This window comes from Archocentrus centrarchus, chromosome 24 (assembly GCF_007364275.1).
Source record: "Archocentrus centrarchus isolate MPI-CPG fArcCen1 chromosome 24, fArcCen1, whole genome shotgun sequence".
NCBI lineage: Eukaryota > Metazoa > Chordata > Actinopteri > Cichliformes > Cichlidae > Archocentrus > Archocentrus centrarchus.
This window is the reverse complement of record NC_044369.1, coordinates 18,867,950-18,893,703: the sequence shown is the minus strand read 5'-3', so window position 1 is coordinate 18,893,703 and position 25,754 is coordinate 18,867,950. Positions and strand designations below refer to the sequence as shown.

At 41.2% G+C, this 25,754-nt stretch overlaps 3 protein-coding genes across 3 annotated transcripts; 2 read left to right on the top strand and 1 right to left on the bottom strand.

Annotated features, from left to right (window-relative positions):
* Window positions 1-1,280: 1,280 nt before the first annotated feature.
* Window positions 1,281-6,493, bottom strand: naga (N-acetylgalactosaminidase, alpha). The gene is made up of 9 exons (XM_030721165.1): window positions 6,294-6,493; window positions 5,645-5,801; window positions 5,212-5,352; window positions 4,626-4,837; window positions 4,446-4,540; window positions 4,184-4,345; window positions 3,726-3,923; window positions 3,472-3,612; window positions 1,281-1,848 (listed from the first exon to the last, which is right to left on the bottom strand). Exons 2-9 carry the CDS (start codon window positions 5,797-5,799, stop codon window positions 1,645-1,647), a joined length of 1,308 nt encoding a protein of 435 aa, XP_030577025.1. The 5' UTR covers window positions 5,800-5,801; window positions 6,294-6,493; the 3' UTR covers window positions 1,281-1,644.
* A 1,690-nt stretch (window positions 6,494-8,183) lies between these two features.
* LOC115774094 (uncharacterized) lies at window positions 8,184-13,567 on the top strand. The gene is made up of 4 exons (XM_030721163.1): window positions 8,184-8,286; window positions 8,796-8,933; window positions 10,227-10,302; window positions 12,010-13,567. Exons 3-4 carry the CDS (start codon window positions 10,284-10,286, stop codon window positions 13,398-13,400), a joined length of 1,410 nt encoding a protein of 469 aa, XP_030577023.1. The 5' UTR covers window positions 8,184-8,286; window positions 8,796-8,933; window positions 10,227-10,283; the 3' UTR covers window positions 13,401-13,567.
* A 702-nt stretch (window positions 13,568-14,269) lies between these two features.
* On the top strand, window positions 14,270-24,954 carry adcy3b (adenylate cyclase 3b). The gene is made up of 20 exons (XM_030721985.1): window positions 14,270-14,950; window positions 16,142-16,291; window positions 17,403-17,542; window positions 17,655-17,766; window positions 18,629-18,756; window positions 19,068-19,226; window positions 19,322-19,484; window positions 19,618-19,725; window positions 19,890-19,966; window positions 20,169-20,330; window positions 20,621-20,708; window positions 22,076-22,192; window positions 22,767-23,038; window positions 23,168-23,249; window positions 23,405-23,563; window positions 23,862-24,008; window positions 24,116-24,232; window positions 24,338-24,464; window positions 24,545-24,669; window positions 24,772-24,954. The coding sequence occupies exons 1-20, from the start codon at window positions 14,270-14,272 to the stop codon at window positions 24,952-24,954; spliced, it is 3,297 nt and encodes a 1,098-aa protein (XP_030577845.1).
* The last annotated feature ends 800 nt before the right edge of the window (window positions 24,955-25,754 follow it).

Here is a 25,754-nt window from a genome sequence, read left to right as displayed (position 1 = left end):
GAAGGTGACGTCAGAGAGCAAAACATAATCGAGAGATAAAGGACAAAGAATGGGCTGCTTGTCCTTGCACTGCTAAGCAGGTGCACTTTTTGGCAGTAGCTGAAAGGCCCAGACAGACTGAAGAGCAGTGCTGACCTCTGCTGGCTGCATATAGGTTTTGCCCTGAAATTGTGGGTTTTTCTTTGTAGGGTCGGTGCCTTTGTCAAGCAAATCTGTGAGTTACATTTCTGTACAGGCTGTGGTGCAAAACCACAAGGGGTCATTGAATTAAAATATAGATTGATACACAGTAAAAGAGGCGTCACGTTACCACAGGCTAAGAAAAAACATGAATGTAGATTAAAGCTGTTTAGTCTCCAATGATCTGCAGTATTGCTTTAAATAAGGGGTGTCAAACAGAACCAGCCCACAAAAGGGTCCAATGTAGAAAATTCAAAGAAGGTGGACATAAATTTAAACATTTAACTGCATCGATTTTTGCTATTTTTACAGCCTTCTTACTGCAAAGATATCACCATTTGCCTAGCATGCTAACAAGTAAGTAAAAAGACCATTAAATTACAGCAATTAAGGAGTTATTTTCAATGTTCGGTGCATACCAGTAAATAACAAAAAAGTCACTATTTACTATAGAAATTTTTCTTGCATGTCTACAGGACCATGCATGTTTATTGGGCTGCTTGAGTTTTGTTACAAATTTATTTACAAATGTATTATTAAATTATTACTGAAAAAGTAATTACTAATTACAATTATTATTAGGGGTTGTGGTATTAAAAAACACAACGAAAATACCTTTATGGAAAACAGAACTGGAACTAATCTGACCTTAAGAGATGTCACTTTGGGACACGTATGTCAGCAAAGACCTGGGAAGTGAAAGCTAAAAGTGAAAAACTTCCCTTTATCACTGAAAAACATAAGAAGTTTGTAGGCACAGAAGGAACCATATGAGTCACATGCTAATAAACTGAAGTATCCTGTTTGCATGACTTCTGTGTGGTTCAGCAGGCTCTAAAGTAGACTCAACAGGATTATTCCTTTTTTTTGCGAGGTTTTTGGGTTAAAGCCACTGCAAGAAAGCATGTATCTGTCCAATGTAGGAGTGCTAATGTAGCATGTAATCACTGCAAGGGAAACTGTAGCATCACATAATGCACTGCGTGTGCATTTATTTAGTTTTTGATGATTTACCTAAGTGAAGACAAAATAAAAAGATATAAATCATAACTGAGTTCTTATAAAACTTTTTTCACTTTAACCTCTCTGAGCTCAGTGTGCAAGTTTGACAAAGAGTGACTTTATTAAAACAAAATTTAAGAGCAGTGGAGTCCTAGTGCTGATCTAAAATCTGTGATTGGCTATCTCAGATAAAATAGTAAAATCGTCAGCCTTCATTCACTGTTGAGTACAGAAACGTGATTTTACAGATGGAGATCACATAAACAATAACACATTAGTGACAAATACAGATGGAAAGCGGATGTCCCTGAGCTTCAAGTAATATTCTTACTCAGAAGAGGCACTTCAAAAAAAGCTATTCAGAGCTAAGCACCTGTACTTAGAGTCCTTCAATCACAAAGGCGTCGCCACTGAGGAAGACACAAAAAAACTATGAGATTAAAAAGTGGAATCTGCAAGTGGTCAGAGGAAAACCGACGGAATGGCATTTTCCTCATGATCATCAGAGACACGTCCGTGGATTCGGCCTCCTTTGTAGAACCGATGGAGGCTTGATTTGGCAGGTGCAGAGACATACCACATAACCACACCTGTGGGGTTCACTGACACTACAAAGTCAGTGGAGTCTTTGAGCATTGCGGTCTCATCAGTGAACACATTGAAGATCTGAAGAGAAGCCAGAAAACATGAAATGAATTTCACTGGCAAACACAAAGACAGACGTTATTAATGAAGTGTGTGTGCAGTGGATTAACAGTAAGTTAGAGCAGCAAAGCAGTGTAACACAATAACAGAAGTTGCTGAGATTGGAATCAGTCGTTGCGATTGAAGAGAAGAGAGCTACAGCTGCAAGAATTAAGAAATACATTTTGAAGAGACATAAAAATGTGACAATAAAAGCCTCAGTCTAGCTTCAGGGCAATTAAAAGTCCATTTACATGCTGATTTGACAGGAACAGCATGGCACAGGCTCTACATACTACAGCCTGGACAATACAGGAGTTTTAAGACTGATACCGATACTAAACTTTGGTGAAATATCTGATACTTATATTTAAAAATCCAATAGTCCGATATATCTGCCGATATATTTTTTTTCTTTCAGACGCATGAAATTAAAACAGAACTACACATAATATTTGTTATGTGTAGTTATGTGTAGTATCTAGGAGGGGAGAAATTTCACAAACTGGCTTGCTGGTGGCATCCTATTATAGCACCACCCTCACACTCTTAAGCTCTTTAGATCACATGATTATTTCACAAATGTTTGTAAAGGCAGACTACATTGAGCTCATACACCTGTGACAGCAGGACTGAAAAAACCTGAATTCAAAGATTAGGAGGTGTGGCCCAAACCTTTGTCCATATAGTGTATGTGAAGGCTCAAGGCTACTATTAGTGTAACTACATCTATATGATTTTTTTTTTTTTTTTTTTTTCTTCTGGTCATTCAGAAGAATGATATCCTAAAAAGCCTACAGCACATCTGTTGCACTAACACCAGTCAACCTCACACAACAGCCCTGACCTGTTACAGCTCTTTCACCACTAGTGTGACTGACTGTGTCATTTTTCTATGCTTAGTATGTGTAAGGCCCTCATAAGAACCGGTGCCTGCACTTACTGACAGCTCCTCCTTTGCGTTGTCTTCCAGCATGAGTCACTGAATGACTGCCTGACTTCCAGTGCTCCAATCATGAGAACTACATCTGCCATAAAAATGTAGCCTGATTTTATGTAATCAGCCTGCCCCAATGACCCGTCCTTGTGTATGTCGAGCTGAGGTTGTATATGACACTTTATTGCTGTGTAACTTATTTCCTTGTTGTAGTGTGAGATACTCACCACACCCTGGAGACTGGGCCAGAGGTGTTAGTTTCTACATTTCACACCACCACAGCTGACCACACATTAGGAGTTGCTTAGTGTGGATGAGGTAACCCATCCTTTAACTTTGGTAGGTTAAGGTAATACATGATTTCATTTTATTATTTTAATCCTAATCAAAGATGACATCGTGTAAGATTCTGTCACATCTATTTAGACGTCTGTCTTTTGTTTGTTTCTTGAAGTGTCCAGTTTTTTGTTTGTTTGTTTTTTTTAACCTGTGCTGTTTTACATTGCCAACTTTGAAACTTTAAAAATAGGGAAGCGTGCTTCAACCATGTCCACCTGCTTGCTAAAATTACCTCCTTTATCCCTGGTCAGCCAGGGATAAAGGAGGTAATTTTAGGTCAGCCAGATCTAAACACGATACATGTCCCTCCTAAGTCTATAAACACATACCTTGTAGCTGCCTGCGGTGTAGTTGAGTTTGCTGAGGGAAGTCTTGTAGCGATATGGCATGTCTGTACGACGGCTGAAGAACACTAAAGCGCTGGCATTGTTTGACAGGGGGCGCCAGTATACCTCAATGTGACTTTTCTCCTGGGGAGAAAGAAAAGGATGAGAAAATGTGAATAAGGCAAAAAAAAAAGGCAGAAAGTCAAAAAAAGTCTTTTCTTTATTGTATCTACTATTTGTTTGCAGAAATGCTTCACCTTCAAAATGCATCTTCCCTGGATGCCCAGGGGGTCCTGGTTGATGCTGATGGCCAGTTTGTTCTGCAGGATGCTCTGGGCACCGCTGCTGATGGTGCGCAGGTCATTGGACATGAAAAGGGGAGCAGCCATGATCGCCCACAGAGCCATCTGGGAACGAGACTGGTCCATGCTGAGGCCAAAGTTACCAATAATCAGCTGTGAAGATCAAGAATTTCCACACCAAAGAATTAAAATGGTTTAAGCTTAATGTGGCCTCCAGTACACATACCTCATTTTAATATTTGATATTGGAAGTTAGTTTGTCTATCTCTCAATATGAGATGTAGCTGAATGATTTGTGCAGAATACGTATGTAGAGAACAACTTCTTTCTAGGGTAAAAAGGTTTAACCAAACCATGTAATAAACAGAGCAGTAAATATGATAATATTTGGAACAAATTTCAGTTAAACAAACCATATCGGGGTCGTTCCACCTTCCAGGTCCTGCTGCGGGTGTCAGGACATCCTGGTTTTCAAAGAACCAGTCAGTGATTTTCATTACACTGTCCCAAGAGTCCTGGATGTCACCATAGTTACGCCACAGGTTGCAGATTTCGCCCAGCTGAGTGTAATTTACCTGAAAAGGTGAAATGGTGAAAATGTCTTACCTATTAGAACATGATTCACACAACAAAAGTATTTTGGATTTTATAAGACAAATTTAAAGCTAATTGTACCTTAGGTGGCAAACCACCCTGGTAGGCAGGCCAGCTGCAGGAGTAGCCAATGGGACGCCCTGTAGCATTCAAAGCCTTTGACATGAGAGGGTAACCTGTTCAAGGCAATGACAGGAATCAAATGAGATCCAATCAGCGTCTTAATAACCGCAGTGGAAAAGTTCCTTCTCCTGTTCTTACCCTGTTCTTGCTCCGTGGCATTAGAGTAACATCCGTCATATTTAAACATATCCACCTCCCAGTCTGCGAATGTCTGAGCGTCTATTTCGATCTTATCCAGTGGGGTGCCAGGGTAGCCACCGCACGTGTATGTGCCCATGTCCCCGTAGATGCCCAGTTTAAGGCCTCTGTCGTGCAAGTAGCGTGCCAGCTTACGGATTCCTCCTGGAAACCTGAAAGAACAACATCGAACACACAGACAATCAAAAAAAAAAAAATGCAATTTTTATTTTTATTATATTAACCACAGCTTGATTTTTTTTTTCTCATGTAACCCAATGTCCTTTTTCACTTTTCAGGGAGGTCACAGGTCACATTTGCACTCACACTATAATATACCTGCAATGATTCTGCTGACTACTGCGTTTGGTTGGTCACATGATTGTCACACTGATTTACTGACTTTAGGTCATATAACAGATACATGTTTACAACATGGAACAGCGTTTTTGTGTGTGTGTGTGTGTGTGTGTGTGTGTGTGTGTGTGTGTGTGTGTGTGTGTGTGTGTGTGTGTGTGTGTGTGTTCTCAAACAGCAAATACTGTACCTCTTAGGATCGGCCTGCAGCCGTCCCTGACTGTCTCTTTCCTTGGAAGACCAGCAGTCATCTATGTTCACGTAGACGTAGCCAAGTTCCCTCCAGCCGTCCTCTGAGAGTCTGTCCGCCATGTCGATGAATAGATTCTCACTAGGAGAAGGACACAGGTGGTCAGTGGTCTCAATAACATTTTTATCTAAACTGATCCTGCATTTGAAGATAAGTGCATAAAGAGCTTTACCATATCTGTTAGAGGTTCAGTTTAAGATGGCTGCTTTTACTTTGTATAGTATCTTATTACTTATTAGTGTAAATAATTATTATCTCTCTGAAACCCAGAATAGAACATTATTGTTATAATACCTACATACATTTTATTACCTATTCAGAGAAATTTTAATGTGATTATCCCTGTTTGTATACATACAAAATACTGACTCACCTGATACAATTCTTGGGGTCGTTTTCACAATCGATGTCACATCGGAATCGTTCCCATGCCAGCCAGCCCATGGGAGGGGTCCTCATCAGGCCATTGTCAAGGGCCCAAGTGGTCACAGGGAGCGCGAAGGCAAAAGCGAGCACAGCAAAATGCATTCCTGCAAAAACAAAGTTACAAGCTGGATCAGATGTCCGCGCACTATGTCATATAGGAGTCGCAATATTACATCCAGGAGGCTAAAGAGAAAAGGGCCTTTTATCACATGGTAGGGGTGTGAACGCAGCCGCAACCTGTTCGGTTAGATTACAGTTTATCACACTGGCTGACTCAGCTGACCAAATAGAAATCCAGTGCTAAGCTCAAAGATACTCTTACTAAATAAAAGTCAGGCTATAAAAACTGCAGATAAAAACAACATGATCGCCATCTCGCTCATGCAAATACACAAACCTCGGTGCCAAATGAGCTTTTGTGTTGGAAACAGAAAGCAATTCGGCGATAACTTATTACTCATTTGGCATAGATGACAATTATTTTAGCAATTAAAAGCGTGTGTGTGTGTGTGTGTGTGGGGGGGGGGGGGTAATGGATGTTTAAATGGTTTGAAAGTTGAGGTTTGCTGATGTAGAAAATGAAAAGATGAACTTACTGAAGTCCGATCACGTCTCTTGGAAATTGAGAAGCTAGAAAGAGGAAATAAGACCAAGATTTCAGCCTCCTCCGGTCCCACTTTCGGCTTTTGACTCCCAGTCTCCTCTCCACTCTTCTCAGTAAATACTGTGATAACAAACACGCTCGGATGTACTTTAAATAAATACACAAAAGACATATGACACGGAAGTAGCAGCCACGTGACAAAGCACCTATCAGCTGACAGTATAACAGGAAGTAAGAGGGGACGAAAACCTGACTGTGGTTTTATTACGCTTTATTTTTTTCCGTTTTGTCACAAATTTTTATCTGGAAATACAAGAATAATGGCTACAGTTTTATTAAAAAATATAGAGTATAATACATATAGATATATATATAGAGAGAGAGACAGAAATAACTGCATATCTCATACAGACTATGGTACAACTTTATTAGTAATTTATCATTCACAGTGTTGTAGAAAATCCTGCTTCGGTATCGGCCTGTGTTAGTGAGACGTATTGAAGTTAAATGTTTGTAAATCATTTTTAAAAAGTTGTTTGTCTCACAGCTATAGCTTTGTAAGCTTGTTAGGCATTTGGGTTTGATTCCTAAAACACAATGCGATGAATTAAACGGCTACTATAATGATATAAATCATTTATTTCAAATAGGGTTCAAATCCTGTTGCTCAGTGGTGGCCTGTTGGTAGATAATCCCTCAGGGGATTTCAGTTGGCACTTACTTCATACAGGACTCGTGAGCAAGCTTTACTTAGCAGAACTCACATCCAGCAGGAGGTGCACTTGGGCTCTAAAATTTAGAAACATTGCAAATGCATTAATCCTATTTGTGATTTAACTGAATTCAGCTTTAATGTTTGGAAAAACTCAAATCCATCCATTCATTTTCTTCCACTTATCCAGTTCAGGGTCTTTCCCAGATGCCATAAGGCGAGAGGCAGGGTACACCCTGGACACGTCACCAGTCTGTTGAGAGAAAAACTGAAATCATGAATTACAATATGACTTTAAGCAGCCTTCAGGAATAGTTCTCCGGGCTTCTTGAAGGACATTCAAAGCTCTTCTTTGGATGTTTGCTGCCTTTTGTTCTGTTCTCTGGCAACATGATCCCACACTGCTTCAATGATGTGGAGGTCTGCGTTCTGGGGAGGTCAGTCCACGACTGATAGTGTTGTAGTGTGTGCTTCCCAATCCGATTCTTTTTGGGATGGTATTCCATGGTGAATCAAAATCTGATAGTCCTTCTCTGCATTCATAATTCTTTCAATTCTGACAAAATCCCCAACACCACTGGCTGAAATGCACCCCAAACCATGACTGAGCCTCCACTGTTTTTTATACATGTCTGTAGACACTCCCTGATCCACCTGAGGTTCAGTGTCAGGATTTATTTTTCCTGTTTCTTAAGCACATGACTTTCAGATGCTGTTCGTCTACCGCAGACAGTTTTTTTTTAGGCCTGCCACTTCATCTTTTATCCTCCACTTATCCAGTTTCCTCCAATTTTGTATGGACACACTGCACAACATGCTGAGATATGGCAAGTTTTCAGCTGATATCTCTTTGGAAATCACCTTATTGGTGCAAAAATGTAATGCCTGTTAAACTGTGGTATCCCTGAAATTTTTCATAGATTCGACTAAACAAATGGGAACAAAGTATGTGTTTTTGTGACAGGCTGCTAGTAATAAAGTCAGTGGCGGAGCCAGAGGGGTGGCAGGGGTGGCATTTGCCACCCCCAACAGAGCCCTTGCCACCCCTACTGCCACCCCACTGGAAATGGTAATTTTAAAATATAATACTTATGAGATCGGCAAAGATTTGCCAGGAAAATTGTAATTTCCGACTGTCCCTGAAGGCATCCCGACGCAGTAGCAGCCTACGTGCTGCTCACTGACGCTGTTCATTGGTTAAGCTGACATGTGGTTCCTGCTTGATCCAAAACACACCCGCGGCTTTAGAGTACACCGTTGAGGAGTTTTGCAGGTATTTACAACATTTTACCGCGGTAATACCTTCCTAATGAGAGGCGCCACTTGTCATACATTTCTAAAAAGAAAAAAAAAAAAGGTTGTAGACCGCTCCGTAGTGCCTCGTTTATTATTTAAATTAGCCATGCTAGTGCTGATAGATCGTGTTTTAGACAGATTCTTTTAACATATGTTTTAGTTCACATGCTGCCCTGTAATATTTTATTCATTTAGCAAGGCTGTATCTCCCAGCTCTTGCTTGAAATGTGTGTGGTAAGTATATGTGAAAAACCATTGTTGTTAAGTTTTATAATGACTGAAATGTAAGTAGGCTATGTCATATGAAAGCTTTGAATTATAACCTAACTAGTTATATTAATCAATTTAATTAATCTGTTTTTAATTTAGTATTATTTTAGTTAGCTACAGAAAACTAAAAACTACAGTTTAAATAATAGTTAAAATAGTGTTGTCTCTGCCAAACAGTCATGGAGTCTAAATACCAGGCTGTCTTATTTTGTGTAGAGCCCAAATGAAGAGAAAAGGGAATATCTCCCATTTCTTCTTAAAGAGGCAAAAACCAGGACCAGACAGAACCCTGCAGCAGTGACCAACCTGGAGAAGCCAGCCAGGAGACACCAGGCCCAAGTGTATCACCAGCAGGTTAGAGGCTGTGATAGAGAGTTATTAAGTAGTAAAATCCAATAAGCCTAATTCTAAAGGTTAGCATGATGCTTTTTGTGTTTTTTATTGTGTCTGTTTATGCATTTCACAATTAAGTTCCAGAGAAAGATGAGGGTGATATAGATGCAGAGTCAGACTCTGGGGAGGTTTAAATATACCATTTTAATTTGAGTGTGTGTGAGAAAATATTTGTTTCCTTTCGTTCATCATTTGTATATGGACCCCTCTGATAAAGCCTTGCTCACCCTTTGGCCACCCCTTGAAAAAAAGTCTAGCTCCGCCACTAAACAAAGTGCCTAAAGACACAGTTTAAAACTAGTCCATTGCTAAGTTGTCTGTTATGTGTAGACACAACACTGGTTCATCCCTTGAATTAGGTGCCTTTTTTCCCTACTCCAAGAGGGTGAGAACAGGGTATTGTTTTTGGTATGTTTGTCTGTTTGTTAACAATATTACAGCAAAACTACCATTCTGATTCATATCAAATTTGCATGAAAAATGGCCGGAAAATGGCCAGTGACCCATAGATCACCGGGTTAAAATTTTTGCCACAATTGGGTCAAGGTCAGAGGTCAAGTTTTTCTGAAAATCTTCTGAATGCAATAACTCGAGAACGATGTGAGATAGGATGTTCAAATTCCTACCATAGGGACAGCTACTAAAAATCATGGATGAGTTTGAATCTCAGTGACCTTTACCTCAAAGTAAAGGTCAAAGGAAAACTATGGGCATGCACAATAGGACCCATGTGTTATCTCAGTGATTCAGTGTTTGGAGAGTGACAAGTTTGTGCTATGGACAACGTGAAATCAGCTAAAATGTCTGCCAGGGGCAGGGATTGTTGTTCCTGGCACCACTTGTATATGCTTGAATGATTCAGAGGTCAGTGTTAAGTGCCTTAACAAGCAAACAAAAAAAGAAAAAACAATTCTCTAAAAATGGTCAGGTACAAGGACTGGACTGAAAATGAGTGATAAAGCAGCCAGTGTCGAAAGCAAAACATTGAAAGAGCTTCAGAAAATCTGAACATCTATTGCTCACTTTAAAAAATGACCACAAAGTCTGACTTTTTGAAGCAAAATGTAAATAAATGAGAGATGTGCACAAAAATGTATAAGAATTAATTTATTAATTTTTTTTTTATTTTATTTTATTATCTATTTAACAGTTTACTGTTAAAGCAGTCAAAATCGATATACTTCATGTGCAATGTCTATATATGACCCCGGAACTTGGCCGAGGCGCTGACGTTTTTGTTTTTGATTGGCTTAGACTGCTGTGTGTCATCAAACAGGAAAAGGTGGAGCTTATGAGCTGCTACACGGAAACATGGCAGACACGAGAATGGGTAAGGGCGCGTAAATAATAAACTGAAAGAAAAAAAAAAAAAAAGCGGTTACAGGAAACGATAAATCTGGGATTTTTAGCAGTACGTTAAATATACACGAAGCTGCTTTCATGTGATGGACCGAAGTGTTGTATGACATGGATCTAAAAGCTGCAGTCGTGCTGCAGAGCTGCTGTGACGATAACCAAATGAAAAAGATGGAAGCCGCAGGTTTAATATCTACCATTTGGAGAGAATAGTTTCTGCTGACACAGGTTTTGTGATGGGCAGCTGGTCTGTTAAATTGTTTGTTGTTCTTTTGTGATTTAGACAGACTTCCTGGTTTTATGTTTCAGCATGGAGGCTTCCACCCGTTTTAATTTCCCTTTAAAGCGACAGGAGTAGATGCTGTCTGTTAATACAAGTCATGGAAGTGTTCAGAAACTTCCATGATTATCACAGCATAAAGGTAGCATAGTACACACAAAGAACTGCTGAAACTCAACAATACTCCTAAAGCTAGATTACCTCTTTTAGAATTTTATGCTGTATTACTATATCTATTATTGATTAATTATCTATACATTACATATATTTGTCAGTTAATGTAGCTGATAGATATGTAGTTAATGGCCGCAGACTGTTTGATAGCAAGGAAATAATAAATACTTTGCTTGATAAGTATTAATAAACAAATGTGAAACTGTACCGATCACTGGCTTCCTAGTGTAGTGGTGGAGGAGACATAAATCAGGAAGGAGATCAACTGTCAACATCTGTGCCAAATCAGATTCACAAATCCATCCATAATGACTTCTTTCAAATAAGGGGGCAGCAGAAATAAGTGGAACTGTAGCGTTCAGATAAACAAGTGAAGTCAACCCTACATTTGTGATCGCCCACTCATCATGGGCATGAGTGACACTGCTGTTCCAGCAATTTCAAATTCATAACAGGCTTGAGCCTTGGTGGTTCCTGGGTTGTTCCTGAACATCCTAACCAATTTCCTCTCATCTGAGGGTCACAGTTTGGGTTTGGGGTTAGCAAAGTGGTGTCACATTTGAAAAACCTGTACTTACGTGCAATTGTTTGAACAGATGATCTTGGAATCTGCAGTTTAAAAATGGCTCCAAGAGGCCTTCCCACCTTGTGTAAATCTATAATTCTCCTTAGATCTTCACTGAGCTCCTTGGGCCTTCCCATTGTCCTCTCAGTGAGTCCAATGAGTGCTGTCAAACAAATCCTTTTAATGCTGGCAAAGGGAAACTACCATTTGTAGTCAGTCGTGATCACTAACGAGACATTAATAGACCTTCAGTACCACTTATTAAAAGGTGTAAGTGAGTTTATGTATATATTTGAGCCTGTGTGTATATGTTTGACCCTGTGCGGATTAGAGACAATCCAAAATAAAATCAAACTTGTTTTCACCTGAAATGTAACGGAGATTAAATGTAATGAAGCACAACACAGAAATCCACTTTTAACTTCCAATGCACCACATAACATTTTTCTTATATACATACAAGCTTATGTTTCATAAACTAAAATAAATTTTTGTGGGATTAAAAACACTTGTTTTGTGTACAACCCCAAGTCAAGATAATCTTACTTCTGTCATTTGGAATAAGACGAACAGAATGTGTATAACTAAAACTACTGTACTTGTATTTACTTTCAAGTGGTGAATACTAGACAATACTTGACTTAAATGCTTTTGTATTTCAGGTGTTCTTGGTGTGGTGTCGGCCTTCCTTGGAAGTGGAGCGGCAGGTTTTGTGTTCGGAGAAGCTGCGTTGTTTGCAGTGGAATCCACTCTGACTGAAGATGGCCTCCTGCTAAAAGCTGCAACTCTGGCTGCTGGACGGGCTGGTTCCACAGGTGTTGCAGTAGTGATGGCATGCCTCGTGTTCACCTCCGTGCTCTTGTGTCTCGGAAGTGGTTTCCTCCTTGCTGCCATGGTGACGACGCTGTTGAATAAAGTTGGAGTGAGGCTGCCCTGGTTAGCAGAGGCTACAACAGGAGCCTCTGTTGTGGTGGGCGCTGTTGCTACTGGAGTCTTAACAGGCGTCATTCCACCGTGGATATACCTTGTGGCTCAAGGTGCTCTGGTCCTTTTCGTCTACTCATACTCCAGTATTAACGACATGACCACAGCTCTGTTAATCATCTTCACCACACTATACCTGAGTGTAGTATATGGACAGATGGGAGCCCTATTTGGACTCATCAGCATGATACTGACCATCATTGTCCTCTTTGTCTTTCGAAGGCTACTAACAGGCCGTGTCACTCGAAGACCTAGATCAAAAACTGGGTGCGTACTGCTGGAGAGAATATTCTTCTACTCTGTTTTTGTGGGGATTCTGGGATTTTTTGTAGGTTTAGGGGCGGGTGAAGTAGGAGAAGGGTCAAAAGAAGAGGTTGTTTTGATGCTGCAGTCAGTCCTCTGGGTTGCATATCTGTCTGCAGCACTGCTTGGAGCTGGCCTGGGAACAGTGGCCATGGTCGGACTGGGTCCAGAGGCAGCGGGAAAGGTTTCTTTGGGAGTTGCTATAATGACATCAGTGGCTTTGAGAGCCATTCTGCAGTGGAGCTCTTCTCTTGGGGCCCGAGGCAGCACAGCAGGAACACTGGGGGCAGCTACAGCTGCAGGGGTCTCACTTGGAGCTGCAAGTGTTGCAGCAAAACGGGCATTTGAGTCAAGGAATTCAACTTTAGCAGTTTTAGGTTCGGTCGTTGTCGGTGCAGTTGCGGCAGCAGAATGCCAAGTACTAAAAGCAGCTCTGTTCACCGCATCAGAACTTGTAACAGTCACCCTTGTTGCAGTAGGGGCATTTGTTCTGGGTGCACCAAAAAGCCCATTCCACACTCAGGTGAATCTGCAAAAGGGCCTCCTCACAGGGACTGTGCTAATGAAAGAAATCGGCATGGAAACCGTCACCGCAGCAGCTGCACCCATTGGAGCCGGAGCACTTGGGGCTGCAGCGCTGGGCACCGCGGCTCTGGGGAGACTGGGGACTGTGGGAGTCCTAGTGGCTATAGCATTGGCTTTGGGGAGTGCTCTAAGTGGCATGATAGGAAAAGCACCAGCAACTACAAACACTCACAGAGACTGATTGATGCCTGTGTTAAATGCCTGCTATAGTCATTTATGTTCTTGCACTGCATTTTTGCAAGTAAAAGTTCGGAGCACAAACAGTAGTGTCACAGGAGATGGTATCTGTTATACAGATAAAATGCTTATGTTTGAATGTGTTATTGTGAATACCAGTGTTAAATAAAAACATCAGAAACCTTTTTTTTCTTTCTCTTTCAGTAGCTTTAATGATCCTTTTTTTTTTCTCAGCTCTTCACAGCATCACTGCCACATTTCCCAAGACATGACTCCAAGCTGGCAGTTTCTTTGGTTTCATCTTAGCAACAGTAACAGTGGTGCTTAAAGAAGGGAGGTGGGAGTAAGAGAGGAGAGAGATGCAGAAAATGATCAGACCACAGAAGCGCATCTTAGAGCTGATTTGTATAGGCAGATAAAAGTAACAAGAGTAAAGCTCATGTTATACAGAGTTGTATTTCTCTGAAGAGATTATATTTTTACCTTGAAATTTTTAATTTAATACATCTGCCATGATGACAAACAGGACTTCACCTGCAAGAGGATTTGTTTTCGCTCAGGCAGCCTGGGGACAAGAGGCTCTAAGAATCTTTATCTTAAAAGTGGGGTTTGGGGTACTATAATTATTTGGACACTGATTATAAATTAAAAGGCACTTTTTTCATGGTGGAACTGAATGGAGATATTTTCTGCTGTGAAACGTTTTTGTCTTGTCTGGAAGGACCTTTTTTAAAGTTAATAAAGTTTTGATCATGTGGTCGGCTGCAGAAGTGGCACAATAATGGGACAAACTGCAACTTTTCCATGGATTTTTACGTTAGTGTTGTAATACAGTATTACATTAACCACGAGGATTACCTTTAATGAAGAAGCATGTCTTTGAACCGGGTCAGTACGATAGACACGGAGCAGTCTGCAGAGTACTCTGTGGAGTATTCAGCCCAGGTTTCCAGTGATCCGGGCCGTGACGCGGGTCGGAGGCGTGAAGTGACCGTGCTCCAGTCCAGCTGCTGCCGCTGCCTGCCGCGCGCAGTGCGCCTCACCTTTACGCCCGAGTCACTGGAACAGCTCTATCAGAGCTACTTCCGTCGGCAGAGGGAAGAGAACCTGTTGGTGTTGGTGATCTTTGCCGCTCTTTTCAACAGCTTCATCATCATCATGTGTGCGGTAGTGTACACTGAGGACAAAGTGCCGATGGTGGTGGTCGCAGCTGTGGGGCTGGCTGCGGACGTTGTTCTCTACGTGTTGTTCTGGTTGCAGAAGCTCCCTGCATCACCTGCATGCCGCAGAGCAGTGCCCTATATACTGTGGCTGATGGTTACCGTGCATGTTTTATGTTACATGGGAATAAACTACGAACGCTTCCCCCAAGCTAGTGACTCGGTGGGCTGGCAGGCCTTCTTCCTTTTCTCCAGCTTTCTGACTTTGCCGCTGAACCTGTGGGCCCTGCTCCTCCTTGCTACCCTCTCATGTGGGATTCACACGCTGGTTCAGGGGATCACAGTGGCTCGGAAGATTAACGATAACGCGCAGGGCCCGATGCTGGCCAGACAGGTAAATGTAGCCTTCGATAAACTCACAAACAATAAACAACTGGAACTTTGAAACATTTATTAAACCTAAAAGAAACAAAATGGTCCCAAATGAAACCCTGGGGGGAGTGTCAGAGGAGAAGATGTGTCCACAATTAAATCTAGGGTAGGGGTTTCCATCCAGGAGCATGAACTGCACAGTAAGAACATTATCCTGTAAACAATGCAAGTTTTAAGGTCTGGAGCCACTGTTTTAGGGTCTAATACCCAGTGGAGAGGTGAGTGATAGGCACCTGGCTTATGCTGGACTTTCAGTAAATTCAGAATCCACTGCCTTAAAAAAAAATGGTTCTTTGACTTTTGTGCACAATGTGTTTTGTTAATGCAAACTAATTTCCTTGCATTCACATTCTTGCCATTTTGTCACTCTTCAGCTATGGTTTAGAGCCCCAAAGTTAAAACCATGCATATGAATACACTACGTGATATAAAATCATGCCATATAATGCATTTTGAATCAATTTGATTAATTCTGTAACTAAATTACACCTGAACGTTCCACATTGTTACAGGTCTGTTTCCACACACTGAGCTTCATATATAAAATAAGATAAATATGTATCGCATATTTGGGACATTTATTTGTTATGGCAGTTGAAATAATGAAATAACAATATGCTGTATATTATTATTATCTGGCAGGTGACTCTCTGGCAGATATATATATTGTATTATAAAGAGTTATTGCATGTGGTATGAAAGATTCCTGTATCTGTCCTTTTGGAAGCAGAGCGGAGTCAGTCTGTTAGAGATGCTGCTGCACTGCCTGTTGAGTAAGTGGTGCAGGATTATTCTTGATGGATAACAGTTTGTTAAGTGACCTCTTCTCCTCCAAAACTTCATAAGTGTCCGGGTTGCAGGGAGTCAGAGAGCCGGTCTTCCAGTCTGTTGGTGTCACCAGCTCTGATGCTGCTCCCCTAGAAGACCACAGCAAAGCACACCGTGCTCTCCAAAACTGATAGAAAATCTCCATCATTTTGCTGCACATGCTGAAGGATCTCACCTTCCACAGGAAATCTAGTCTTGCTCATCCTGTTTCTGTAAAGTTTCTGTGTTGGTCTTCCATTTCAGCCTGTTGTCGATGTGGACGCGCAGGTACGTATAGCTACAAGGCTTAGAAAGTGACACACAGGCACTTTTCTCCTCTTTTCAGTTGCTAGCCAACGTGATGCTGTACCTGTGTGCCACCATAGTGGGTGTGATGTCATACTACATGGCAGACAGGAAGTACAGGACAGCATTTTTGGAAGCTCGTCAATCGCTAGAGGTCAAATTGACTCTGGAGGAACAAAGTACCCAGCAGGTATATTACCCATGCGCATGTACACATATTCCTTTGGTGAGTGAACACCTTTTCTTATTTTGGGCAAACAAACACACAAATGCACAAACACACTGAGGTGGAACACACTGATTAATTATAGGATGTTTTGCTCAGCTCGGGGCTGATGGGTTGTTAGAGAGACAGTTTGTTTTCACCTGCGCAGCCACCGTCAGGGACTTCGTACAGTAAAGTCCCCTTAGCGCTTTGCCAGCCAACAGATGCAATACTGAGAAATAGGATGTTTCCCTGTGATGCTTTTAAAACAAAAAAATGCATTTTAACTCTGTTGTATGTTGTTGGCCTGTTTATTGTTTTTTTTTTTTTTTATTATTTTAATCTAACCTCATGCTGAGTACAGGTTACCATTTTGCTGTAAATCCTTCAGGACTGCTCTTTTGTGTTCCTTGTACAGCCACTTTGCTATGCTTTACTTTCTGCGGCATTAACATTCATCTGTTCTGAAGGCTTATCTAGGCTGGGGATGGAAGAGCTGTTAAATTAAAGAAACAGCTGTAACTCATCTCACTGCGATCACAAATTTTGAGTAAATTGGAAATTGCTCAGTTTTTCATCACAGTTTGAAAGATGATGTAAATTTGCATCTTAAGTTTACTAAAGTTGTTCTCACTAAGCTTGATTTTTTTCTTTTTTTTACATTTAATTCTTCTATTTAAGCCACTGTCACGCTTGACTGTGACTATTTGCAAAACAAAGACAGCAGACTCATGAGAGTTGTTTGAAAAGGGGTGGAAAAGCGAGGGATGTCTGGATACGGATGGGGAGACAAAAAGACAAAAAAAGAGACAGAGGAGAGATAGTATTCCCACCGTGCCTTCTCAGTGGGGGATCTTGATTAAAGATGGAAAAAAACAGCCAGCTAGAACACATCTGACCAGATGAGAGGATTCCTGAGAGCTAAAAGAAATTGTTCTTAATCTGTTTGCCTGGTTAAATAAAGGTTTAAAGAAAAAAATGTAACTTTGTGCATTTTCTGTGCACATACAGAAAAAAGGGATGCCTTTTCTTTTCCTGTTTTTCACATCTGAACATAGCCTAACTCGCACCTTCTTTCAAATCTTACTCTATGTAGGAGGAATTATTGCTGTCCATCCTGCCCAAACACATCGCTGATGAGATGCTGCAGGGCATGAAGAACCAGGCAAATCAGAACGAAGGCCGGCAGCAACAGCAGTTCAACACCATGTACATGTACCGCCATGAAAACGTCAGGTCAGGATCACTAAACCAGATTTGTTTCTAATGAGTTTTCAAACTTCTGTGTCACAATATTTATTGCAACAAGAAATAATGACATTGTTTTTAATCAACACTTTTGTTGCAGTATCCTCTTTGCAGACATTGTGGGCTTCACCCAGTTGTCCTCAGCCTGCAGTGCCCAGGAGCTCGTAAAGCTGCTTAATGAACTGTTTGCTCGCTTTGATAAACTGGCAGCAGTGAGTATCAGAGTGTTCACCACTTTCTCTCTGTGAGTCATTCACTGCACAAAAAATTAAAGGAACCCTTTTTAATCAGAGTATAGCATCTGAGATATTGATCAGGTCAGGTAAATAGCAGAGGGGGGTTGAAATCCTTGGACCCACTGTCGGACCCTACGCTGGTGCAGTGGGTCCTGGGTTCCTCCTGGTGCATGACAATACCCAGCTGCATGTGGTGAGAGTATGCAGGCAGTTCCTGGAGGATGAAGGAATTGATACCCCCATGCTTGCCTAAATCCAATAGAACACCTGTGGGACATTATGATTAGGTCCATCCAAAGCTGCCAGGATGCACCTCAGACTGTCCAGGAGCTCAGTGATGCCCCGACATTGTCAGGCATGCATACAGACACGTGGGGCCATAAAAACTACTAAGTACCATTTTAAACAGCTGCAATTAAATTTCAGGAAAATAGACTAGCCTGCCACATCTTTGTTCCACTTTGATTTTCAGCCCTTTGTAGGTTCATCGTTTTCATTTCTGTCAAATGGTGTAGCATCCTTTACTTACAAAAAGTTGTACTTTATCTGCACACCTTGCTGAGAATATTATAATATTGGAGTTGGAGCAACTCTGCTGAACAAAGTTAGAATGAGTTAAAATGAGATGACACCCTTTCACAATGTCTACAAAGATCTTTTTTTTCTGAATTATGTGCTACAAAAAGTGTTTGTCAGACTAAATAATTACACTGTTGTTTAATTTATACCAGTTTAACACCTAAATTCTAAGTTGTAGTAACTACATCTTGGTATTTTTAATAAATTGTTTGTTTTGCTGCAATTGACTTAAACATTCATACCTGATCTCATGTTACAGGAACATCACCAGCTGAGGATTAAGATTCTTGGAGACTGTTACTATTGCATCTGTGGTCTTCCTGACTTCAGGGAGGATCATGCCATATGCTCCATAAAGATGGGGCTGGCGATGGTAGAAGCCATCTCGTAAGTAGATCACCCAAAAACAATCACAGTGAAAAAGACCATGTTTTATTTGTACCAGCTGAGTATTAAAACATTAGAAATTCATAAAAACGTTACACAAGATAAACAAAGAAAGGACGTTACTGCAGAGAAAAAAAAGTTGAACAAACCAAGAATAAGCAATAACCTGAGGTGATGACAGGAAAGAGTCAATGATGACTTTAAAGCTCCATAACGTTATCAGCAACAATAATACAGACGAGAATAAACTGAGGAGTTTTTTTTTCACCAAGTGAATTTACAGTGATGCACTGCTTTCTCTCCCGGCTTAGGTACGTGCGAGAAAAGACAAAAACGGAGGTGGACATGCGCGTGGGCGTTCACACGGGCACTGTGCTCGGAGGAGTACTCGGGCAGAAACGCTGGCAGTTTGATGTTTGGTCCACAGATGTCACTGTGGCCAATAAGATGGAATCTGGAGGGATTCCTGGGTAGGAAAATTTTGCAGTTCCTTAGTGTCTGGGTGGAGTCTGTCTGAGAGCAGAACTTTTTTCTTTTAATTTCAAGCTATTTGTATGCTACCTAGGAGAGTGCATATTTCCCAGACCACCAAAGACAGTCTGCGGACTGGGGAATTTGAACTGGAGCCAGGGAATGGTGGAGAGAGGTGTGAGTACCTGCTGGAGAAAGGCATTGATACTTACTTGGTTCTAGTACCTAAACAGAAAGCCAATGGACTCACTGGAAATGTGAGTGGTTTGTATCTTTATGCAATATAAAATAAACCAAATCAATTAAATGAAAAGATATCCTTATTTCAAATTTTTTTAAACTAAAGATTTATTACTGTAAGATTAACGGGTGTCTTATCTACTTTGTCAGAAACCTGGTACACTGACCAGCAGAAATTCAAAGCAGTTGATCAACACCACAGTAACCAATGGGAACGCAGTCTCACAACAGTCCACATCTGCTCAGTCTAAAAACGAGGTGAATTATAGCTGCAGGTCCTCATTTCAGTACACATAGCTAAGAGTGTTGTTACTCATGTATACACAAAAAAGACACACATGGTCCTGCATAAAAGACAAAGGTTCACTTGCTAATGCTGTCTGTATCTGATGTGTTTCTCTGTGCATTGCTGATAACCTCAGAGGAATCAGAGGGGCGAGGAGCAAGCTGTCAACAGACGACTCCAGCAGGAGCTCCTGGAGAGAGAGACTCAACAAATGTAAGAAAAGAGAAACAAGAAAATAAATGAAAAGAGAGCATTAAAAGCTGAGGCTGAGGCATTCTAGGAATTGAAAAGAAGCAAACTCAGTAATGAAGTAATCCACATGCATGTCCTCACTCAGTGTCCCATACCCCTTTTGGTATCTATGTCCTTAATAATGTCCTTTTCTTCCTGCCACATCTCACTGCATTTTGGACAGAATGAAGGATCACGAAATCAACCCCATTTCTCTGCGTTTTGTGGATGGAAAGTTGGAGGAACACTACTCCTCAGAGAAGGAGAAGAGGAGCGGAGCGGCCTTCTCCTGCTGCATGATTGTACTCCTTTTCATCACAGCAATGGAGGTTTTCATAGACCCACTGTGAGTTTATGTATGCCATTTTATCATGTGGGTGGCACAGTAGCGCAGTGGTTTGCACCGTCGCCTCCCGGCAGAACTTTCTGTTTGGAGTTTGCATGTTCTCTGCGCGCCTGTGCGGGTTTCCTCCCACAGTCCAAACAAGTGCATGTTAGGTTAACTGCTGATACTGAAGGAATGTGAGAGTGTGTGGATATGTATGAGTTTATTTACGTATCAGTTTGTAGTGACAGTGAATGATAATTTATTAGAAATTGTACCACATTGTCTGAAGAGGTGTGTTTTCCTTCTAGGTTGTTTGTGAACTATGTGACTCTCGCAGTAGGACAGGTATTGCTGTTCATCCTCACTGTATGTTCCTTGGCCGCCATCTTCCCCAGGGTGAGAAAGCAAAAAACAAAAAGCATAAATAAAATGTGGAGAACGAAAACTAAATTCATTGCTAAGTGCCTTTGATTAGTGTGTTCAAACCTCTCTAACAATAATGCGGAGCCTAAGAACTGCAGTCATGAAAAACTAAGTACACCCCATGATTCAGCAGCTCGTAGAACCACCTTTAGCAGCAATATCATGACTTCAGCAGTCTCTTACATCGGTGTAATTGCCCCACTCTTTATTACAATGTTGCTTCAATTCATTGAGGGTTGTGGGGATCTGTTTATGCACAGCTCTCGTAAGGTCCCACCACAGCATTTCAATCAGGTTAAGGTCTGAACTTTGGGCCATTGCTGCACCTTGATTCTTTTCTTTTTCCATACTTTTTGCTGTAGATTTGATGCTATTCTTGGGATCATGGTCCTGCTGTATGAACCAATATAGGCCAAGCTTCAGCTGTCAGACAGATGTCACATTTGACTCTAGAATATTATGGTATACAGAGTTCATGGTCGATTCAGTGGCTGCAAGGTGCCCAGGACCTGTGGCTGCAAAACAAGCCTAAGTCATCACCCCTCCATCACTGTGGTTGACCCTTGGTGTGAGGTGTTTGTGCTGATATGCTGTGTTTGGTTTTTGCCAAGTGTGGTGCTGTGCATTATAGCCAAACAGCTCCAATTAGATTTTTTTCTGTCCTAAGATCATTGTTCCAGAAATCTTGTATTTTGTGCAGATGCAACTTTGTAAACCTAAGCTATGCTGCCATATTCTTTTTAGCGAGAAGAGGCTTTCTGCTGGCAACCCTTCCAAACAACCCATACTTATTGAATCCCTTTCTAATTGCACTGTAATCAACTTTTAACATGTAACATGCTAACTGAGGCCTGGAGAGTCTGAGATGTAGCTCTTGGGTTTTTGCAGTATCTCTGAGCATTGCACGGTGTAACCATTGGATGAATTTGCTGGAACGTCCACTCCTGGGAAGATTGTAGCCCTGTGTTCACACACAGATGAATGGTCTAGATCAGAAAACTACTAAAACTTCTGCTTTTATTGAGGTGCTCACACTTGCTGATGATCAAATGTATTTGATTAGCAGCACCTAAATACATATCCTCTTAAGTCTTATAGAAGCAGTAAGGGTGTACTTAGTTTTACAGACGGCTGAATACAGTCCTGTAAAAAAGCTTTTTTTCTCACAGGACTGTAACTGTGATTTTCCATTTTCAGTGATTTTACTTATTTATAATTGACAAGAAATTGTTCTCAAAGCTGTACTGATTTTATTGTCATGTAGAGTAAACTACGGTAAACATGACCAATGAATAAACCATTTTGTCAGTTGCTAACTGTTTAATGTTTGCTTATCACAGATGTTCTCCAAGAGGCTGGTGTCTTTCTCAGTGTGGATTGATCACACCCGGTGGGCGAGAAACACGTGGGCCATGGCAGGCATATTTGTTTTAACTATGGCTGTGATCGCTGACATGGTACGACTTCAGGAAACTTGAAAAAACTGTGTGGGTGTATGTTAATGGTGGCAATATGGATAAACTTTTTTGTCACAACAGGAAACTACATGCAATCAGTTTCCAGGAAATTCCAGTTGGGATTAATGTATAACATCATATCTCCCAGTCCGAGTGTGTGTGTGCAACTTTCCATAAGTGTGTTTTCACTTTGTCCTCATCAAACTATCACTGCCTTTTATGTGTCTGACTATACGATCCCAGTGGGGTCTATTAGCTATCTGTCTTGCTGCCTGCTGGCTCATTTGTCACAGCCCCATAGGAGCAGCTTGCTACACACACTGCTGCCTTTGTGGCCTGACAAGAATAGAAGATGCTAAAGAGAGCATTCATTTCTCTGCCACGCTGTCATGTAGAAGTGACAGTCACACTTTGAAGAACATGCTGGGGGGAAAAAGTAATGGAGCATGTTTTAATACTGCTGCTCTTTTATCACAAATTTTAGCTCAAAATGGGAAGTTGCTAGTGCCACCAGAGATTCTAATTTCTCCACAGGGTGGAATGAGTGGACTTTCTTTTTTTCATTGTGTTGCAGTTAAGTTGTGTGCCTCCGTCCCTTCGGATCTTCAACAGCACCTCCGGTCCGGTGTTGGAGTCGCTCGGTGACCGAGGCTGTGCAGAGAATCCGAAGCACTACAGCTTCATGGCTGTGATGTCGCTAATCGCAACAACCATGTTGGTGCAAGTGAGCCACCTGATTAAACTAGGCCTCATGGTGCTGGTCGTCACAGCAACTGGAGCTGTTAATATCTACAGCTGGCGGGACCTCTATGATCTGTATGACTACATGCGGTTTGCCTCCTACAGGTGAGAAATGACTAATTATTGATAGATGCCTTTTTAGGTTATTCTTGGTGTTTTGCTTTAGGCAGGATTTGGTGTTACATCTATATGTTTGGTATTCTCTCTAATGGTATCCTTCTTTTCTGTTTTCAGAACATCCATAGTGCCATCCAGGTACCTCATGACAATGATGATAATTGTCATGATGGTAGGCTTTTACTTCTTTGCACGCCACGTAAGTGTCACATTTATTTTAACCCACGGGTTCAGCTAAACCCTTGATGGTTAGAACCTACCTGTGGGCTTGTCCAACAGAATTCAATTTTTCCCATAACACATTTTTCTCAAAGTATCTCACTAACTCTGCCTGTGTTGCGTGTTTGTGTGCAGCTGGAGCGTCAGTCCAGGAAACTGTTTCTGTGGAAGATTGGCGTGCACGATCAGAAAGAGAGAGTCTTTGAAATGAGACGCTGGAATGAAGCGTTGGTCACCAACATGCTGCCGGAGCATGTGGCCAAACACTTTCTGGGCACTAAAAAGAGAGACGAGGTATATATGCCAAGTTTGTTACCATAGGAGTCTGGGTGCAAGTGGCACTTAAGTGAAAAACAAGATGAGTGAGAAAGGAGGAGAAGGAGTATCAAACAGCATTTTGCTATTTAAAGCCATTTCAGCTCACACCGTCTCTGGGCAGCAGAAATAGTTGTTCAAATGCAGCTTGAAGGATTGACAGTACCACAAGTGATGCTGCACTGTGCCATCTTGTGGCCTATCTCATAATTACATATTAGTGGTAATTAGCTTCAAAAAATTTTTTATTAACATTAAAGCCATTTGTTTTGTGTAGGAGCTGTACAGCCAGTCATATGATGAAATAGGGGTGATGTTTGCATCTATCCCCAATTTTTCTGATTTCTACACTGAAGAGAGCATCAATAACGGGGGCATTGAGTGTCTAAGGATTCTCAATGAGATCATCTCAGACTTTGACAGTGTGAGTTCTGGCAGTCTTTCATATTAAAGGTGTAGCTCTCATGTGACCTAACAGCATGACTGCAACACCAGGAAGTAAAACTAATCAGTGTCCACTTTCCCCACCAGTTATTAGACAGGGACGAGTTCAGGTGTATTACTAAAATCAAGACCATAGGAAGCACCTACATGGCTGCGTCAGGCCTCACGCCGGAAAGCAACACAAATGGATACAGCAACCACAAGGTGTGATCTTCTAACAGCATTTTGTGCCTGTACCAATCTGCTGTAGCCTTTCATCTAAACTGGTGATTATAATAATTGTGAAAGTTATTTACTGGTTGTCCACAGCCAGAGGACCGGTCACTGATTCAGCACTGGCAGCACCTCGCTGACCTGGCAGACTTTGCCTTGGCCATGAAAGTCACCCTCAACAACCTCAACAAGCAGTCCTTCAACAACTTTATGCTACGAATCGGTCAGTGTGTACCTGAGAATGTTTGTATGTATGTCTGCAAATGTGCGTGTGTGTTCATGTCTTCTTGTTGATCCCTTAAGGTCTAAATAAAGGAGCAGTTCTGGCTGGAGTGATTGGAGCTCGTAAACCTCACTATGACATCTGGGGCAACACAGTCAATGTGGCAAGCAGGATGGAGTCAACCGGGGTAATGGGAAACATCCAGGTAGCACACACAAGCACTCCCAAAACCAGAGATAGAACAAATTTAAGCATCTTTTTTATTGCATCCATCGCTTCTAAACTATGTGTTCTGCTTTGCCCCCAGGTGGTGGAGGACTGCTATGACATCCTGAAGGAGTACAGCTTTCGTTTTATCCGAAGAGGGCCCATATATGTCAAAGGGAAAGGGGAGCTGCTAACCTTTTTTATGAAAGGCAAAGACAAACCCAATACCAAAGATGGTGCGGTAACTACCACCCTTCCACACCAAGTTGGGGACCGTCAGTGACTTTTTTTATCTGATGAAACGGCATAAGCCCACTCACAGGCCTGAGCGTTTATTTTCCAAGATCTTTTTTGGTACACTATGTAGAAGAATAAAAAAGTAGACCAACACAACAAAATATGAATGTACAGTTATCATTAATTTTATAGCAGTGGAATCATATTTAAGAGAAGAAGCTTATTTTGTAAGTATGTCTCAGAGAGTTCCTGCATCAAAGATTGCTGCACTTGATTCATAGAGTCATGTGAAAAACAGGAGTGCATCAATTTTTCAACATATTTCAAAAAGCCAACACTTCATCCTCTTTGAAACTGCCTATGAATTAAGGCTAAAAGCTAACGTACACAAAGGACACTTGTTTGATCATTTTAATCATTTAAATGCCAAAAATTGCATAAAAATTAAATGCATCCCTACATTTGTCACAAATTAGAGTATGACCTCTGACATCTAGGGTCAGGTGTTTTATGTATGGTGTGTGGTTTTGTCATAAAGAAAGCTAAAGAGCTTTCTATGGCCTTTAGAGAGATGGTTCTGTACGCCTTCATGTCTAGCAGTGGATTTTAAAAAGATCTTCAAATTACTTTGGAATAAATAATATCACAATAAGTAGTATTATATAATACCAAGTGTGTAGCTGTCAAAGAACTATCAGTTTGTGCCAGATTGGCTGCTCCATCAAATTATGCCAAAGTGTAGGCTGTTTCATGTTAGAAAGCTGTTTCATGTTAAAAAGAGTTTCTAAGAAGCTCTAAAAATTTATAGCAGCATTTCCATGCAACTGTAGGTGTCATGATGTATGT